Raw genomic sequence first — 18,661 nt, 5'->3', positions numbered from 1 at the left:
TATTTGAAAATACAAAATCTTCCAAGTTGCATTTGGTTATTTTTCTGCCAGCAGTAACTCAACATTAAGCCAGGATTTGGGATTTTTTTAATATCAGATTTTACTCAAGTAAACCAAGAATATTCATGCCCCACTACGTTCCAGCTCCTTCTCTTCTACTACCAGACTGTCTGAAAACTGCCATTACACAGAAACAGTTTCAAATACACTATTGCTACAGCAGCACTGAATACATTCACTCTGCTTCGAGGTTACTTCTGCACCACTCTCCTGAAGTGTTTTTCCTACACAACCAACGCTCTTACCAGATGGCAATTCATGCTGCCTGTCTCTGGCAAACTTAAAGCTGATGGACACACACAGCTTTACGTATTTCCCAACACTGCTCCTTCTTCACCTTCGTCCTTCCCCAAAAACACCTCTTGGTTTTTACATGCAGAATACTGTATCTTTCAGAAGACCGGTGGGCTTTTCCCTAAGAAGCCACCATGGTTTCTGATAATGACTAAACTATGCCTATGACAAGCTCATGAGAAATCCTGCACTTCAGCTGTGATTTAAACTGGGCTTTCTACTCTATAGCTCGAGAGCTTCCTATGTTTCAGCTACTTTGGCTGATAAGAAAGTTCCTACCAGGGACTTACATTTCAACTTACCATGATTTCCGTTTTGCCATTTAAGAGTACGGCAAGCATTGTCTCTCATGTTATGATTATTAAAAAATACATCATTTCAAAACAGTAACTTCGGCGTAATATTTATTCCTACGTATTTTAAGAGTTGTAAAAATTCCACAGATTGCAAAAATTTCAAAGAGCCAAATATTCATACAGAGTTTAGGCCGTTTCACGACCGAATGAAATAAAGAAAGCATTTGACATCTTGTGTAAACAAGTGTCCCTCCATGTTCACAAAAGGCTTCTTTCAGAAGGAAAATCTTAGCCAGGAAATACTGTACTCTATTTGGCATTTTGAGGTTTGCAATTTCCAAAGCGTTTTGAATTAAGATTTTAATAGTTCCCAGTAGGAAACGTTAATCTTCATGAAAACGTTGAAGCTTCCAGTGTTCTTTCTGTTGTGGGGTTTTGTCTGATGTTTGTTTTCTTTCAATGGAATTTTTACGTAAAGAAACACACCCTCCTGTTCTACTTTATATAAAGAACACGCGGCACGGCCCCTGTAGTTCTCTACACCTACCGGGATAGCAGCGCCAACTTCTGTTCCAGCATCATCTCCAGCTTCTGGGCCTGTTTGGAGAGCCAGTGATCCACACCGTGCAGCCGATAGCAAGTCTCCAGCATGAGCCGGAAGTCACACACAAAATCTGCTATCCCTGTGTACTGCCCACTGGAAAATTTCTCTTCCATTTTCAATAGCCATATTCCAGCTGGCAACTGCTGCACGGACTGGCTGTTCTTACGACCCGAGAGGGAGCCAGCGCCTTCTTCCCCGAAAAACGCCTGATCCGCGAGGGGCTTCAGGAACGGCGCCGTCAGAGGCCGGTACTTCTCCAGCAGGAACTCGCGCAGGATGCGGTACCCCTGCTGCAGCTCGGGATTCAGGCTCTGCTGCCAGGCAGTCTTCCCTCCCTCATCATCCGCCTCCTTCTCAGGCTCCTCCATCCCACTCCGAGGGGCCGAGGGCCGATCCTCCGGGAGGTCTCCGCTGGACTCCATGTCTCTCGCCCCGGGCTCGTTCTCCGGCACCTGCCGGTGACCGCGGCGCTGCGCCTCGCCCGGCCGCCGCATCCGCACCGCACTCACCTGCGCACACAAACACCGCACAGTGCCCCGCCGGCCCGGGGGGCGGGACGCGGCCGCTGGGGGGGAGGCACCGACTGGGCTGGCGCACGGCCCCGCCCGCCCGGGGACCGCGCCCTCGCCCTCAGGGCCCGCCCCGTCCTCCCCACTGCGCGGCCGGCAGCACCGGCGCGTCCCGCCCCCCGCCTGCGCCCTTCCCGCCGGGCCGGCCGGGACCTCCCTCCGCGCCGCGCGCGCTCCCGACAGGCAGGCGGCGCGTGCCGGCCTCGCGCGGCGTCCGTCGGGTAACGGGCGGCGCGCGCGGCGACGCGAGCGGAGGGGAGGGAGGGGCTGCGGCCCCCCCGACCGGGGGAGGACGCGGAGCCTCGCACCCCAGCGCGCATGCGCGCGCCCTGCCAGCGGCGGTGCGCCCGCGGGGGTGCCTGGTGGGATGCGACGTCATCAGAGGACGCCCAGCTCGGAGCCGTCGAGGGCGACGCCGGGGCGGCTGCTGGTGCGCGCGGGGTGGGGCGGGGTGGGGCCTCGCGGCGGGGGCGGGGCGGGGCAACGAGCCCCTCACGGGTGGGGCGGGGCGGGGCGGGGCTGGGCTGGGCTGCTCTGCTCTGCTCTGCTCTGCTCCGCTCTGCTCCGCTCTGCTCCGGCCGCCTTCTCGCGGCGCGGGGTGCTCGTGGGCCCGGGGCAGTGCACACATCGGCCCGCAGAGTACTGCTGTTGTGCTGCTGCGGCTTAGAGATTTCGGCCACGTAACGGGTCTGTCGCCCCAAATCAGAGGTGTGATACCACAAGTATTCGGCTGCCGAAGCGAGGCAGCAGCTTACCAAAGTACTCGGTTCTGCCCGGCTTGGCTGAGGAGTTGGTGCCTTGTGAGGGGAGGCTGCTACTAATGACGCTGCCCTGGCCTGGGGTGCACTTGCAGTCACGTCACATTTGTCCTCACGTTCCCTCCAGTCCTGCTCACCCCTCTACGAGATCCTAAAGGACATTGCCTGGGCAGGGAACTCCACAGTGGTAGTTGTCTCCACAACAAGGCAAAGAACCCGGAGACACAACTCTGTGTGGTTTTGGTTTTATCCTTCACATTCCTAACTATATGAAAAGCTGAGGGCACCCTGCTGAGAGATAGAGAGGGAGAAAGAAAGAATGTAATGGAGCAGGGAAAACCCCCTCTAGTTCTGTAGGGGCATTCTTGTTCTTCAGAGAGTGATCCAGAGACCTTGCTTGCAATGGAGTTATCTTAATGGGAGTAAATGTCTCCACACTCCAGGAAGGTGCACCTGCTTGGAAGGATCATTTTACATTGAGACTGTAGTGATCCATACGATAGTTAATCCAATTGTAGCCACAGGATGGCCTTCAGGTCTACATTGTGCTGTGTGCATCCCTCGGCCACAGGATAAATTCAGGCAGCACACTGATAGAGCGACTGTGAGCAGCTCCCACACTGTATTGGCATCTCCATGACCTTGTCTCCATCTACTGCAGCCAAAATGTTTATGCAAACATATCTCTGACAGTAGGAATTATGAATAAAGTTGTTCTCTTTTAAGGAAATCCTCCTATAGCTTGAATGACCACAATGGGATAGCCCTTCCACAGATGGGGTTTTTGTGATGCACCCTTTTTACAAACCCATTTGATGCTGCCCTGCTCATGGTTTGTGGGATCTGAAATGCTGAGGATAACAATTCTCTCTTTCCTTATGATGTTAGCTCTAAGGAATTGCATTTAAAATGATACTTTGCAGAGTCTGAATGTCTTTCTGGTGCTGGGACCAGAAGAACCAGTATGTCCTGTTGCAAAACAGAGGAAATGCTGTATTGTGTTTTCTTTAATAATTGATCTCAGGAATAGTGTTCATCTTGTTTAAGTCCCACTTCAAAGTGAAGGTGGAGAGTCATCACCAGAGGGACAGTGAATCCCTTAGAGGGATTCCAGCAACATGTGTGGAGATTAAATCAACAGTAGGAAAAACATAACTGAAGAAAGCAACCATTCAAGTAACGGTGGGAATTTCTAGTATAAATTAAATAAAACCAGATGAGGCTGGCAGCTCTTTTATAAGTTTTGTGCCTGTTGGATGTCTGGCCTGCAACACTCACTTCCTGGTTCATTTATACTGTCTGCAACAATACCCTGTAGCTTAACAGAAGTTTTGCTTCTTGCTATATATGTGGCCTTACTTTGAGAATGAGAACTTGTAGTCATAATTCTGCATACACTTCATAGGCTGAATAGCCACAAAATGTCCTCAGAGATTTTGATGTGATAACATCTCAGCTATATTCATAAATTGAACTGTCAAAAATTGAACTTTTATGGTGATGAAAGAAATTAAGATATCGAGTTTACACTCTGAAATTAAATTTCAGTGAAGAAGGGCCCACATATGACAGAACAAGATAATATCCTTTATTGGGAACTCTGACTTGCATCAAAATATTTGAAAGAGGATATTTCTTTCTCGGTATGCAATCAAAATAGTACTAAAAAATAATTTTAAAAAATCTTGTACTAGGAAACATCATTGTATCAATCTGTAAGAACATATTTGTCTTTTCTTATGTAATAAGAAAAAATATATTATATTCAAGGAATTCTGATACACTATCTATGCACTTCCTGAGTCTTGCCGCATGAGTGCACTGTTGAATAAATGCCATGTACCATTCATGCCTTAAATTAGAGGTAACACTTCCATCTCAGTGTAACCAGGGTAGAACTGCTGAAGCAGAAGCAAACATTTTGGAAATCCTGTAACAATGGGGTTTCGATTTACATATTCAGTATTTATTAGAAGCTATGTTGGGGGGAAAAAAAATTCAGAATAAATAGAGCTGATAAATATTCTTACAATTTCTGTCCATACATCTGGATTGGATATACAATTTTTGTAAAATGGCATGATAGAGATTTACATATATTTTAATCCTAAAAAATAGTTGCAAGTGTGGATATGCATGATCTTCTCAAAGAACATAACATTAAGTGAGTAGCTCTGCCTTCATGTTATCACAAAGACAGCAATAAAATTTTTTATCACTTTCTAGTGCCAGTGATGTCCTCATTGCCAATTAGAATATAAATTGAGAAAAAAAGGAACTGTCCATGAGTTCTACGCTTTAGAGACATTCCTCCCTTTTTGAGTCCTGAAAGCTGTAAGCTGTTTTGCATTCAAGCTTCTGCAGCATATAGTACTGAAAAATTTAAGTTCTCATTAAAATAAGTAATTCTCAGCAACTTAAATCTGCAATAAAATTTTAGAATGTGTTATGATGCATCAAAAATCCATTCTCTAACAAAGACCATTAATAAGTATTTTTTAAATTAACAGGACATGTTATGATCCAAAATTCTGTTATGATGACTTTTTAGAACTGGAGAAAGACTAAAGCAATTGAGCACATTCGAATGTTTTTTTCCGTGATTCCAGATGGCCTTTGGATCCACTGCATGAGAACTGTATGGAGATGAATGCTGTAGGATGCCCAGGGACTTTGACCACTAATGCCTAATGCAGCTGGCTGCTGCAGGAAGCGGCACGGCAGGAATCAACATGATTTCCTGCCCAACCATGCCAGACACCAGCAGACACCTTCCTGCAGAGGACACGGGTTGAGAGCTAGAAATGTGACATGAGGGAATGATTGTGCCGGATAATCAAGTAGGGTAAAACATCTAATCTCTTTGGTTCTGTAATGAACTCCAGAGTTCAGGTCCCTTGTTTGTTGCCATTTACACCTGACAGCCGGACATCCAGCACATACAGGCTGATAACTAGGTCCTTAGCCAAGCTGGAATGATAATTGATGAGATCAAGCTGCAGCATTTTATTTAGCAATGTTTGATGTTCACAGAACTTGAAAACATGCAAATTTTTTTTCAACTAGGCTTCCTTCTTCCATAGCCTTGCCAAACTTCGTCAAAATTATCCAGCAGATTAAAAAGTGGCTGGAGAGAAGAGACAGACAACACAGCTACATATGCCTCAGTCCTTTAGAAAACTGGTAGCAGGAACTTAATAATCTCCAACACTGTTTATTTTTACTCTCCTCTCTGTTATTGTGCAACGCAACACGGGAAAGGCAACAAAATTGCTTCATACAGACCTAACATTTATTTACGTGAAAGGTTTTGCAATTATGCTTTGTCCCGTCTAATTGAAGACCTGAAGCTATTTTCTTTTTCATTTTTGTGGTATTATAGAAATGGCAATTATTTCCCTTTCCCAATGCTGGAGAGTGGAGAAAAAAATACAAGATATGATTTTCATAGCTAAGAGAGATTTTAAGAACAACTAGATGCAGAGATTAAAATGCACAGAGAGTCAGTGTTTGGGTGACTAAAACATTTGTTCTGCTCACTGCCCGTTCAGTTCCTTTATAATTATTAACTGTAAAGACTGTGTTTTACAGTATCTAAGAAAATTCATGGGCAAGGGCTAAAACTGTAGTCACACAGATATGAATGTTTGCTTCTGACAGGGGAAAAGAGAACTCCAAATATGTTCATGATATCAACAATTCTACCGTATGTGTTGTATGTCACTGTTTCTGGTGGATGGTGTGAAAGAAAATAATCTGTAGTAATGTGTTGTCACCTCACACACACACACACACACACACCTTGCACATAGAGCGAATCTCAAGACAACTCTTACATGCTGCTATACCAGTCTATCAATGGGGAATAGTGGAAAGACTGGGCAGTATTTGAAAAGTATAACTTAAAAGGATTATTTGTACAACACTGACTCTTGTTCTGAATGTTGTCACAAAAGTTATAGGAATCTATCAGCAAAATTTGGTTAAAATATAACAGTCTTTAGTCTCGTTCAGCCACACTTCTTCTAAACATCTGGTTTTATTCTACATTCAAAGAGCAAATACAATTGTTTCAAAATAAGAGATTTAGAAAAGTCAGAGTGATTAATTAATCAGTATAAAACCCATAATATTTTCTTAATATTGATTTCACAGAATCACAGTATAGTTGAGGTTGAAACACATCTCTGTGTGCCTGTTGCCTCCATGCCTCCATGCTCGAAGTGGGGGCAAACAACTTCTTGCTCAGGGCCTTGTTCAGTTGGTTTTTGAGTATCTTCAAGCAAGGAGGCTCCACAAAAGGTTTCCATGCAATAAAGACAAACTACTGTAGTCCAAGAAGATATCCTGACAGAATCTCTATTTTCCTCTGTTTGCAGTTAATGTGCATGGCTTATAGCACCCCAGGGTGTTGATTTATAGACTATCTTGAGTTCGAAGGGACCCATAAGGATTATTCAGTCCAGCTTCTGGCTCTGCGTAGGACATCCTAAGAGTCACACCACGTGCCTGAGAGCATTGTCCAAATGTTTCATGGGCTCTGTCAGGCTGGTGCAGTGACTGCTTCCCTGAGGAGCCTTGTCCAATGCCCAACCACTCTCTGTGCAAAGAACCTTTTCCTGATATCCAACCTAAACCTCCCCTGACACAACTCCAGGCCATTCCCTTGAGTCCTGTCACATGAAGGGTGAAGAGATCAGTGCCTGCCCCCTCTCTTCCCCTTGTGAGGAAGTTGTAACTGCAATGAGGTCTCTCCTCAGTCTCTTCCACATTGGAAAGAATAAGTGACCTCAGTCACTCCTTGTATGGTTTCAATATATTGCTGTCCAGTGGATCCGATTTGCTGAACACGTTTTGTGGTCCTGTGTGTCCCCTAGCAAGCGAAGGGAGGACATCTTCTGCCATCTCAAGTTCAAGAGGCATCATCCTTCTCTTATTCCAAGAAAACAATATAACTCTTAATGAGTAAAAAACATTTACAGTAACATTTGGTGTAAGAACTCTAGACTTAGAGGAGTTTTTAAAAATAGTAATTTAGCATTGAAGCAGAAATAGTTTTCATTATTCACGCTCTTTTTCACTTTCATGTGTATGTTTTTAAGAACGAACTTCCAAAAAATTGTAGATTTTTCAGCGGTGGTCAGTATAGGCATTACTATGTCATAAGTCTTCCATTGTAAATAGAAACACATGAAGGTTTAAGTAAGTACCCACTCTTTTCAGTAGTAGAGCTCTTCACTGCACATAGAACAGAATTATTTGATGACAGTTTGGAAATACTGGGAGCAATAGATAGGCTAAAATAGGCTCTCTTTAGTCCTATATATGTCTTTGGCATGCCATGTTAACAGGATGTGAAGCAAGATTAAGTTGGGAGTTAAATGCTCATGTTGAATGTTCTTAGAACATTAAAAACCCCAACAGTTTCCAAGAAAAAATGCATCGATAGATTGCCATGTTAGTTTCTGTCAGTTAGAAAATATATCACTGCTAAATATATTCAGTTTGGTTTTTCATACATTTAGGGGAGAAAGACCTCAATGTGAAGAAAAACAAGAACTTTTCATGCAAATGCTAATGTACATACTGGACTTTAGAGTAGAAACCGCGTACTCTAAACTAGAGCAAGTTTATCTGAGCTGACGTCTCCAAGACCTGAAAACCCTACCTTGCACAATCTATTTTAATGTTTTCAATCACTTTCACTGAAAATGTTTAGAAAAGTCTTGACGCTGTTACTACCTGTAATCAACCTTTTCCCCAGTGTAAATATGACTGTACACTGGAATCCAAATAATGAATATCTGATCGTTTTGTGTGGTGCAGTCCATTGGTTATGTTCCAGGTTTTTTCCAGCTTGAGAGATTTTGAATTAGACCTCCAGTGAATTGTTGACAAATTAAATGACTGATAAAATGGCTAGTATTTACTGTATGCTCAAAATTATTCATGCAGTAGCATGTGGTACCAGGAAACCTTTTCTTCTTTAGTCTGCAAATACTTACTTTTTGCAGATGCATGTCTAAAACTGAAAAACCCCCAAACCAGTTGTAGGCAGCTTTTTTTCTTGCTAGTTTCCATGCCAATAGTTATTATAAAATATTTTCTTAGTAATTTCATTTATGTTTTTCTCTCTAACACTGATTTCCAAAGCTTGTTGCCTTTCAAGATAATTTAATATGACATATTAATTTGAATTAGAAGAGAATTTTGAAAACCTGTCCTGTAATGGACTGAACCTAATGTTGCAACTGTAGGGATAGTTATTAAAAGGGGTCCATGACCAACCAATTACATTAATTCTAATGGTGATACTTGGAGAAGAAAAGCAAGCAAGCAAGCAAGAAGGAAGGAAAGAAGGAAAGAAAGAAGGAAAGAAGGAAGGAAGGAAGGAAAGAAAGGAAGGAAGGAAGGAAGGAAGGAAGGAAGGAAGGAAGGAAGGAAGGAAGGAAGGAAGGAAGGAAGGAAGGAAGGAAGGAAGGAAGGAAGGAAGGAAGGAAGGAAGGAAGGAAGGAAGGAAGGAAGGAAGGAAGGAAGGAAGGAAGGAAGGAAGGAAGGAAGGAAGGAAGGAAGGAAGGAAGGAAGGAAGGAAGGAAGGAAGGAAGGAAGGAAGGAAGAAAGGAAGGAAGAAAGGAAGAAAGGAAGAAAGGAAGAAAGGAAGAAAGGAAGAAAGGAAGGAAGAGTGTGAGAATGAGAAACAGAAAGGGAGACATAGGTGCCAGGAAGTAGGAGTGGGGCAGGCAATGTTGGAAAGAGACAAGAGTGGAAAATGCTTTCTAGTGGTCAGCCTAGAAGAGAAGGGTGCAGGATTGCCCAAGTGAGTGTTTTCCTCTGTTTCACTTCTAACATGGTAACTTGATACTTTTCTTCAGGATCTGCACAAAATCTCCTTGGGTTTTTTCCCCTCCTGTTGCTGTTATTGCTGATGGGACCAATAAAACAAAGAAGTTTTAAATAAACTGTAAATGTTAAGGTGGAAGATCAACTGTAATGTAGTTGCATCCTCAAAATTTCTATGGCTTAATCTACCCAGATTGTATCTATCACAATTAGCTTTTTGTGTGTATATGGCTGCTGATGGTGTATGTTTTTATTTAGCTCCTCAAGAGTAGTGCTGATGTAGCACATTATGATGTCCCTACAGTTGCTCCTTTAAAATAAGAGATTATTTTGTGCTAGGGCTATAGGGATGGCATAAACCTGGAATTTTACCTCCTGGCCCACGTACATGTTCAGCCTGCAAGCATGGTTCATGCGGTATGCAGTCTACATTATATAACCTGTATCCATCTGCTCCTTGCTAAAAACTGCAGCTGCAGCAGCAGCATCAGATCTTGACTCAGTGTAGCATAAGAACAACTGTATTAAAACAAATTTAAATGCTTTTGCCACAGAATACATTTTTCATTGCATTTGTCCTTGTTGTGGTTTCACCTGGAAAGTAGCTAAACAGCTGTGGGCTCAGTTTCCACCACCACCCTCCCCCTGTGTCCCCTCCAGCTTCTTGTGTCCCAGATTCCTCACTGGTGTGGCAGTGGGAGGACCTGAATATTCCTTGAGTTAGTGTAAACACCGCTTAGTAAAATCTAAACATCGGTGTTATCAACATCATTCTTATCCTCAATCTATCACTCAGTACCGTATCAACTAGGGCAAAAATTAACTCTGTCTGCAATAAAACCAGAGTAATATCCACCCTTTTTTCTGTATCATTTATGTCATGCCCAGGTTCCACTCATCCCAATTCGTCCTTCCCTGTCTTTTGATACATGCACACACATATAATTCCCTTAGTGTATGAGTCATCCCTCTAAAATGTCCATTGAGTAAAATTAGTCCATGGCTTCGGGCGTCTTCTATCACAATAAACCTTCAGGGCTGAAGAGATGGTGCATGATACTGGATAACATCCATGATAAGTGCATCCCTCATTTACAAACCCATTTGTACGTTACATCTCTTCCTCGATGGCCTAACATACCATAGGCCCACCAAGCTACCGATCTTCCTCGTTGTCTTCTTGTGATAGCCTTCTTTTGGAGCAGCCTGCTTCCTGATCACTCTTAGAGGCAGCTCCTTCATCCCTTATTAAATGTGACCACTTCTGCTTCCAGTATTTCTCCTTGCATACAAAGGCAGATAATACTGCCACAGACTGGTTCTCTGTTTCAGCCATGGACTCTGTCACTTTGCTCTCAGTCCCAGAGACCTTCCCTCCCTGTGGCGGGCACTGAGCTCTGTTAAACAGGGCTCAGTCAGCCTGGGCCAGGCCCCAGCACATTGCAGTGATTTGTGTCTCTGGAAATATCTGGTGACAGCTCGTCTTTTCCAAATATTTTAAGAATTTTTTCTGGATTCCGCACTTTTTCAGAGGTGAAGTTCCAAAACACTGGAAGGTGCCCACTGTCCTAGGTACTTGCTCATCCTACCCCACACACCCATAACTACCCAGCCTTAGGGCAGATCCCTGGGTGATGTTCTTGCCTAGTTATATAGCCTTACGTAAGACCTGAGACACATTCATGCATCATAGCAATGCAAAGGTGCTGGTTTGGACACGCTGGGGGTACTTTGCAAAAGCTGCTGTAACTCATCTGGAGGAGAAGGGAAAGATGGCAGAGATCATTCTCCGGGATGGCCCTTGGAGGTGTAGTTAGGTGTCATTCCCAACAGGTGGCTCCTGCCGTGCTTCTGCTTCAGTCGCGCCAGCATGCATCTTAGCGTATGAAAAAACCGCGTTACAGAGCACAGCAGCATCATAACCTTCACCCGGAGCTGAGAGATGAAACTACGGGAAGCACACACAGCCACTAAGGTGTCACATAATGCAACTCCGAGAACACAAAATAACGCTGAGATCAAATGAATCAACATTGTGGCCAGAAACTATTAAACCACTGCAACTAATTGCTTACAACAAATTTGTTTTAACATGTCAGAACAGTAGTTATCTTAATGCTTCACACCCCATGGGTTGGGTGCCAAAAGAGACTGTTGTGGTTTAACCCAGGAGGCAGCTAAACACCATACAAACCACTTGCTCACTTCCCTGTCACCACCCCAGGATGGGTAAGAGAACTGGGGAAAAAAAACCCATAAAATTCACTCGTTAAGAAACAGGAGGGAAACAAAAATAACTATCATTTAAAAAATAGAATATACAAAACCAGTAATGCACAATGCAGCAATGCAGATGCTAGCCACCTGCTAGCTGATACACAACCAGTTCCCAAGCAGTAGCCCCCAGCCAGCTTTATCTCTAGTTGATATTACTGAGCTTTATACTATATAGGACAGAATATCCCTTCAGTCAGTCACAATTAGCTATATCACCTGTGTCTCCTCTCAGCTACTTTTGTCTCCCAGCCTCCTCATTGGTGGTGTGATATGAGAAGCAAAAAAGTCCTTGTCTTAATGCTTAGCACTTCACCCATCAGTGTGTTATCAATATTATTTTCATACTGAATCTAAACCACAGCATTATACCATATACCAGCATGAAAATTAACTGGAAATACCACACAAAATTAGGACAATTGTGTACCAAAAGCACAATCTGACATCATGCCTTTTAGAAACTTCCCCACATTTTGCAGACTGTTTTAGTAACAGACAAAAACTTGAGATTTCAAAGTATCACATTGCTTTGTCAATAAATATATGTTTTAATAAAGTCTTTCTGTCAATACATTACCAGTGTCTGGCGAGGGCTTAGAAAACTAGAAAGACTTTTCCTAAACATAGAACTTGCTCTAAATAAAATACAGAATTTTTTTTACATAGTGAACAAACTCCAAATAAAAGCAGTAGCTCCTTGATTTTAAGAAAACTTTGGGGGAAAAAATGTTAATGTAATTGTTTTTTTAAAGAATTTTTATCATTTTGGTGAGATAAATAAAAGCATGATTCACTTCTGTAAAAATGCAAGGCTTGCTAATTAAAAAAAGTTAGATAATATGAAGAGGGAGGACTCACCAATAAGTAAATGAAGGGTTAGAAATGTAAATAGGTAGATAGATAAGGACAACTGAACATGCTAAATTTGATAATGAAAATCTATATATTACCAGGGCTTCATGGGCAAAGAAATGTATCACATCCGCTTTTACCAGTCCACTCATGTCAGAAGCAGTCCAAGTATTCCCATTGATGCAATGCAGGCAAAGCCCATTTGATAGCTGGGTAAATGTTTAAGCAGTAAGTTTGTTTTGGGCTCCCTGAAACAGAGGCTACACTCCTACTCTCAGTATGTCCATATTACTATAAACCCAGAGCCTGCACGTGACTCAGCCCGGGAAGAATGACAGATAACAAGAACAGTATTAGTGACATAAAACATAGGAATAGAATATGCAAAACTAGTGGCTAAAAATTTGCATGCAGTTCGAGGCAGAAAAGCTGCAGTGGCATCTTACTGAAACAGACATATAAATATTTGTTCCTACAACTTCCAACCCTCTTGTAATTCCAGGAGTAGTTAGAATCATTGGAATGCTGATATAAATGAGAGTATGTAGAGATCTAGAAGATTGGGTCCACGCCAGACTTTTGTTTTATTCAGAGGTTTGGCTTCCTGCCCTCTGTTCAGGCAATAAATTAGCTGTAACAGAGCTGCTTCTAGCATTCTGTTCAGTAGAAGTATCCCAGCAGAGATAAAACCACACAAAATAAGGTAAGCAAGAATGGTAGATTACAGTTGGGTTAAATAATTTAAGGTTATATTATCAGACTGTTTATTGAGATTCTATGAAATAGTGATTTTTTTTTCAGTTGACTTTAAAGTTTTCCTAAGAAATCTCTTTCTTCATCTAGTTTATGTGCATTTTTGTGTATTCCTGTGTCTAGTTTAGATGACAGATTTTCTAAAGTCTGATTTGAAAGAGACTATATAATTTCTTATTAGCTATAGGATGCCAAAAATTCTTTTTAATCCATTGTTAAAGTGGAATAAACTTGGAGGAATTACTATCTTTGCTAGCAAAACTGACAGCTGCAACCTAGTGTACTCTGACCCTGTAAGGATCTTAGACTTATCTTGTTATGGATTTATCAACACAGTATGAGATAATATTTGGAACATACCACAATATTAATGAACTCCAAAATTCTAAATGTTGTTTTCATGTACTGGATTTGATTTATTTAATGTTGTGATCGCATGTGTCTTGGGGTTAAATGAAAGAGAGAGTGATGGCTAAGGACCAGCAAAATCACGACGGGAGCAAGAGAGGCTATATAACAGATTTTCTTTGCTGTCCTCCTATCAGTAAATTCATATAATCTATGTAGTAGGGGAAAAAAATTAATATTTCCTCTGCTTTTAGTGTGATCTTGTAATTGACCACAAACAAACTCATTAGCTTCTTAGGAGTAGTTAGACTGTTGCTAGTTTCAGGAGTTTAAAGAGCTTTAATTCCCTTATACTTAGTTTAGATGCAAAATGAAACTAATGAGATACAAGTTTCCAAAACAATGGTTGACAGTTCTGCAGCCAAGAAAATTATCCAATCTCCCTAGTCCTCTTTGATGTATACCTTCTAGAAGAGAGAAGAGAGCTGAAGAAATAGGTATGAAAGATATCAAAATAAAGAAATTAACATAGGGAGACAGCACAAAAAAACTATGACAAAGAATGAAAAATGTGGGTATAGGTGACATGTATGTAAGAACATGTAATGACAGGAATGGTTTATTGAAATGGGAGTATTTATATGTCACTCAGTCTTAAGGGATATATGAGGCTATTTAAGGTATAAAAGCTTGTTTTATTTATTGTAGGGAACTTTAATTGTTGTGGGGAACAATTAATCGGTTTCTGGAAAGCCAACAGAAGTGAAATTCTATCTCAGATTTTTCTATTTTCTAATTGTGTAAAAAAGACAAAATAATCAAACTTCAGTGCAGTCCTTCATAACATCAAGGTTACCTGTCCATCATTCATCATGGAAAATTTCTTAAGAATTTATCCACTTCCTAAATATGTTTTTGAAAATGTCTTTGAACTGGCCTGCTCTCTTCAGGAATTCTTCAGAGTCCTGACTTGTCAACATTCTCCTTTTCTTACTGTTGTGAGTGTAAGGTGCAAGGCTCTGAACATAGATCAAAATCGGGAATTAAGATCTTCAGAACTTCTGATCAAGAGCAGTCAAAATAGAGTTACACTTGTTTTCAGTAGGAAACTTGAGTAAATGATTGTGATTGTCTGGTTTTGAGCCTCATAGACTAGCAAAGTCCTAATGCTTTGTTAATGAACACCTGGAGACTTACATCTCTCAAGTTCCAGAAGGCAGTATTACTGCCCACACATACCACAGAGCCCAGTTCAAGTGGAAGTTTTCAAAGACCAGGTTCCTAGTGAAAAAACGCAAAGGATGTTTTCTTTTGCTTAGAATGCTCAGTGATAAAGCAGTTTCAGCAAATAAGGAAGACTCAGCCTTTTCTTTCTACCTCTGACTGCAAGTTACCATTCATGATATGAGCTCTATTTACAAGGAAGAGCAATCCATATAATAAGTGATTTACTTTTCAGTCATAGAACTGAATGTTGTTATAACTAGAGTTGAAGAGAGTGAATAAGTGCCTTAGTTATCCCTTTTAGTCTAGTTACAAGAGAATTGCCAGGAACAGAAGTGTTTCATTTCATGTAAAAATTTAATATGAAGCTTTGCATCAGGGAAGTGAACCAAACCAGAAAAGAGAACTGGGTGAATTTACAAGCCATTATACTTGCATCAGAGCCATGATCTCTGTGGTCTTACAGATATTTAGTTATTCTGTGCAAAGTGGCATGGGGCTAAAATTATACCCATCTTCACTTTTTTCATTCACCAGGATACCAGACAGAGATGAAGTTCATTGTTTTCTTTGGTCTGCACTTTCCATGAACACTTGTCATAAACAGATGACTAGGAGAGCATGTAGACTTCAGAATTTCAGTTTCCCTTTCTTTAAACCAAAGTAAGGTTCTCAATTTTTCTGAAATGCAGTGATTTAATTTGCAACTTCGGGATACTTTAGTAGCTGCCTGGGTGGTTTCACCATCAACATAGTTCACATTCTTAGACATCAACCTCTCCTTCAGGTATCTATCCTAACTGATGTTCCTTAATAATTCTAATATATTCCTCAAATTTCCAAATTCATGTCCTCATTTCTAAGGCAAGATTTCCTGAACCTTGGTTTAAGATTGTAATATACCTGCTTATACCTCTGAGAGTCAGATTGTGGTGTTTTGAAGTTAGCATCATTTTCAATCACTTATGAACAATTACCTTAGACTGTATTCACAAAATTAATTTGATTGTCCGATTTAGTTAGCTATAAATAAAATAAAAGTTATAGTTAGCTATAAAATAAAGCCAGCTTCGTATGATTGACAAACACAAGCTGAAGCCACAAACACTGCTTATATCTTATCTATTCCTGCAGCACAACTGTGTTATCCATGTTAGCAGGCATCTTAGTGGAAGTTTAGATAGTTAACTGAAATGCTATCACTGGAAACACACTGGTTTTGCTTTGTAAGACAAAGGCTTAAGTCATGTAAGCAGTCAAACATTTATTGAGTTTATCTACTTCCATTAACTGTCATTTATCAAAATTATATTTGAAAGCTTGTTTCTCAATGGAAACACAAAGTCTTGTGACAAATTCTAACTCCTACTTTAGGACTTGAAAAGGAAGTCAGCTGAGATCATCCTCATCAGTATTTCTTCAGTGCCTCAACAATGATGCTCCGCTCAGGCCGTAAAAAGCCGTATCAAATGCCTCCCCATGGAAGACAGTCTGTGAACAAGCAATTTCTGCTTACAAATATGAGAACAACTCCTAGAAAGCCAGGTAATTCTTATCTGAGTGACAGGTATGTTTGTAATCTTGAAAAGAATATTCCAACCCAAGGCAAAATCCAGCCAAATTAATCATGTGCTTTTCTATAATGCCGTCAAAAATAAAAGTATTTGGTGAAAAACAGACCCCAAAAGCTACCTTTAAAATAACCAGAAGGGAAATATTCTTAAAATACTGACATTACTGACATTTTCACACCACCATGTTCAGACCAGTAATTCCTAATGTACAAATGTACCTCCCTGGAAAAGAGTGAATGATATAAGCAGACCTGCCAACCATTTTTACTTTGAGCACTGTATTAGTTCTTGTAATTCTAGTTATAAGTAGAATTCTTACACTATAGTTATATAAATATATAAAATATAAAATTTTTTAAAGATTTGCTTTATTGATTATCATAGTTGTACTGTTGCTTTCTAGAACCGCCTATCCTTTTTTACTGGAAGCATGATTGCCGGCTACCTTTGTAGAGAAAACCTTTGTCCAATCATAAATGAGCTATGTATGTGATCAAAGGTCCAACACAGAACCTGCCACCTCTGGAGGGTGTGACTAGGGCTGTCAGAATGTGCATAATCCTTCCCTTTCATTGTGTGTGCCGAGCTTCTGCTCAGGCTAAACAGGATTGAAAGAAAGCTTCTTAGAAACAATGTGGTTTTTTCAGAATATTTGCCTAAATACAGATGTTTTAGAGGAGATATCTCATTTAAAATAAGCAACAGAATTTTCAGTGAAGTCAAGCATTCCTAAAGCATTATGCCACTGCTGATGCATTCTGTGTATCCTGTTGTTTTGCTCGCCTAATTATTCTGGCAAATACAAGATTTTTTATTTTGCAGCATACCCTGGAGGTCTGTGTGATCTCAGAAATGTCTTAACTGCATTTGAAAATATAAAACCTCTTCCAGTAAAACAATGTTCAGCTGAACATAATCCAGACTGTGCTTTATGGTGTTATTCTGCAGGTGTCTGATATTCAAGTGTCTGGACATACATCCTTTGTACATCCAGAACAACACAGTTGTATTCAGGAGTGAAAGGGAATAATTTATCTCCTAGAAGCTTTTAGTTAGAAAGACCTGGGGTTTTTTGTTTTATTTTATTCAGTATGAGATGGCTGACCCCCAGACTAAATGCTGCTATTTTAGGTAGCCATAAACACTCTAACCTGAAAGTCCTGTTTATACCTAGATGCAATATTCAAAATGCAAAACTGGGAAACAGGCAAGTACTTACCTATGAAATACAGGAAACTAGTCTATAAACAATATACAGCAGAGAAACATCCCCTACTTTATCTCTTCTTCATAATGAAACTTCCAACTTTATTTTTCATGCTTCTCCATTTGAAAACTTCTGTGAACAACCTTGCTTTGGCTCAGGCTTCCCACAGAATTCCATTGGCTACTCTTAAGTCTACTCATTCACCAGCTAACTGCAAATGTGGACCCACTCCCCCACATTCACATTCATCCTGTCCCCATTAGTCTTTGGTCTTTTTCAACACAGCTATCTGCATGCTGTCCACCATCCCTTTCCTACACTATTCCTCAGGCTCTTGAGTTGGAAGCTATTTTGTCAAACTCAAGTTTTCACATGTTAACTCTCTGAAAGGTTGAGATACATCTTTCCTGCTTACTGGCATAATCTTCTAAGCAAAGTAATATTTATTTTCCATCTTCAAACCAGTAGCTTACTCTTAAGTAACTTCTAGTATATGTTGGCTATACTGCCCATCATTCAAATATACATAGATTATCAAGTAAAGATTGTTTAAAAAAATGCACTTGTTCTTTTTCTAATGGAACGTCATCATTTCTCTGTTGATAGTAAAATTAATTATAACTCATTTTTTATTAGTGTTCAGCCTGCGAAAAACAGTGAAATGTTACATACTAACTGAAGACTCAAAAACAGTGCATTTTGATATAGATGAAGATGGTCATCATGAAATTTCTACCAAGGATTCACAATCCCATGAAGGTAGTGTTCTTTATGTATCAAAACTCATCAACTGTGTGTGTAGTACTCAGGGCATTTTCAAATGTACTATTGTGTGTCATGTGTCCCTGGGCCCCTCAGTCCAAGAAGGACATTGAGGGGCTGGAGCATGTCCAGGGAAGGGCAGTGGAGCTGGAGAAGGGTCTGGAGCACAAGTCCTGTGAGGAGCAGGTGAGGGAGCTGGGGGTGTTTAGCTTGGAGAAAAAGAGGTTCAGGAGGGACCTTGTC

At 40.9% G+C, this 18,661-nt stretch overlaps 2 protein-coding genes across 13 annotated transcripts in view; one reads left to right on the top strand and one right to left on the bottom strand.

Moving 5' to 3' along the window:
• The window catches only part of BRD10 (bromodomain containing 10), a 91,403-nt gene extending 89,587 nt beyond the window's left edge, over positions 1–1,816 (bottom strand). For all 11 annotated transcript variants that reach the window (XR_015799198.1, XR_015799197.1, XM_088155871.1 and 8 more), the window contains exon 1: positions 1,198–1,816. Coding sequence is in view for 9 of the 11 variants with exons in the window: in XM_088155871.1 (XP_088011997.1) it covers positions 1,198–1,748 (551 nt within the window). In the remaining 2 variants the exon portion in view is untranslated. The remainder of the gene's footprint in view (positions 1–1,197) is intronic.
• Positions 1,817–2,139: 323 nt separating this feature from the next.
• LOC106853204 (uncharacterized) overlaps positions 2,140–18,661 on the top strand; it is a 31,591-nt gene continuing 15,069 nt past the window's right edge. Inside the window, exons 1-3 of one of the 2 annotated variants that reach the window (XM_088155877.1) lie at positions 2,140–2,253; positions 16,250–16,420; positions 18,293–18,415. In XM_088155877.1, coding sequence (XP_088012003.1) covers positions 16,309–16,420; positions 18,293–18,415 — 235 coding nt within the window. In that variant the 5' untranslated portion in view covers positions 2,140–2,253; positions 16,250–16,308. Of the gene's footprint in view, positions 2,254–12,979; positions 13,254–16,249; positions 16,421–18,292; positions 18,416–18,661 lie in introns of those variants that run through there. The other variant, XM_014876354.2, reaches the window with a different exon arrangement.

Source organism: Sturnus vulgaris, chromosome Z, assembly GCF_052056855.1.
Source record: "Sturnus vulgaris isolate bStuVul1 chromosome Z, bStuVul1.hap1, whole genome shotgun sequence".
NCBI classification, from domain to species: Eukaryota; Metazoa; Chordata; class Aves; order Passeriformes; family Sturnidae; genus Sturnus; species Sturnus vulgaris.
This window is presented reverse-complemented; position numbering and strand designations above follow the sequence as displayed.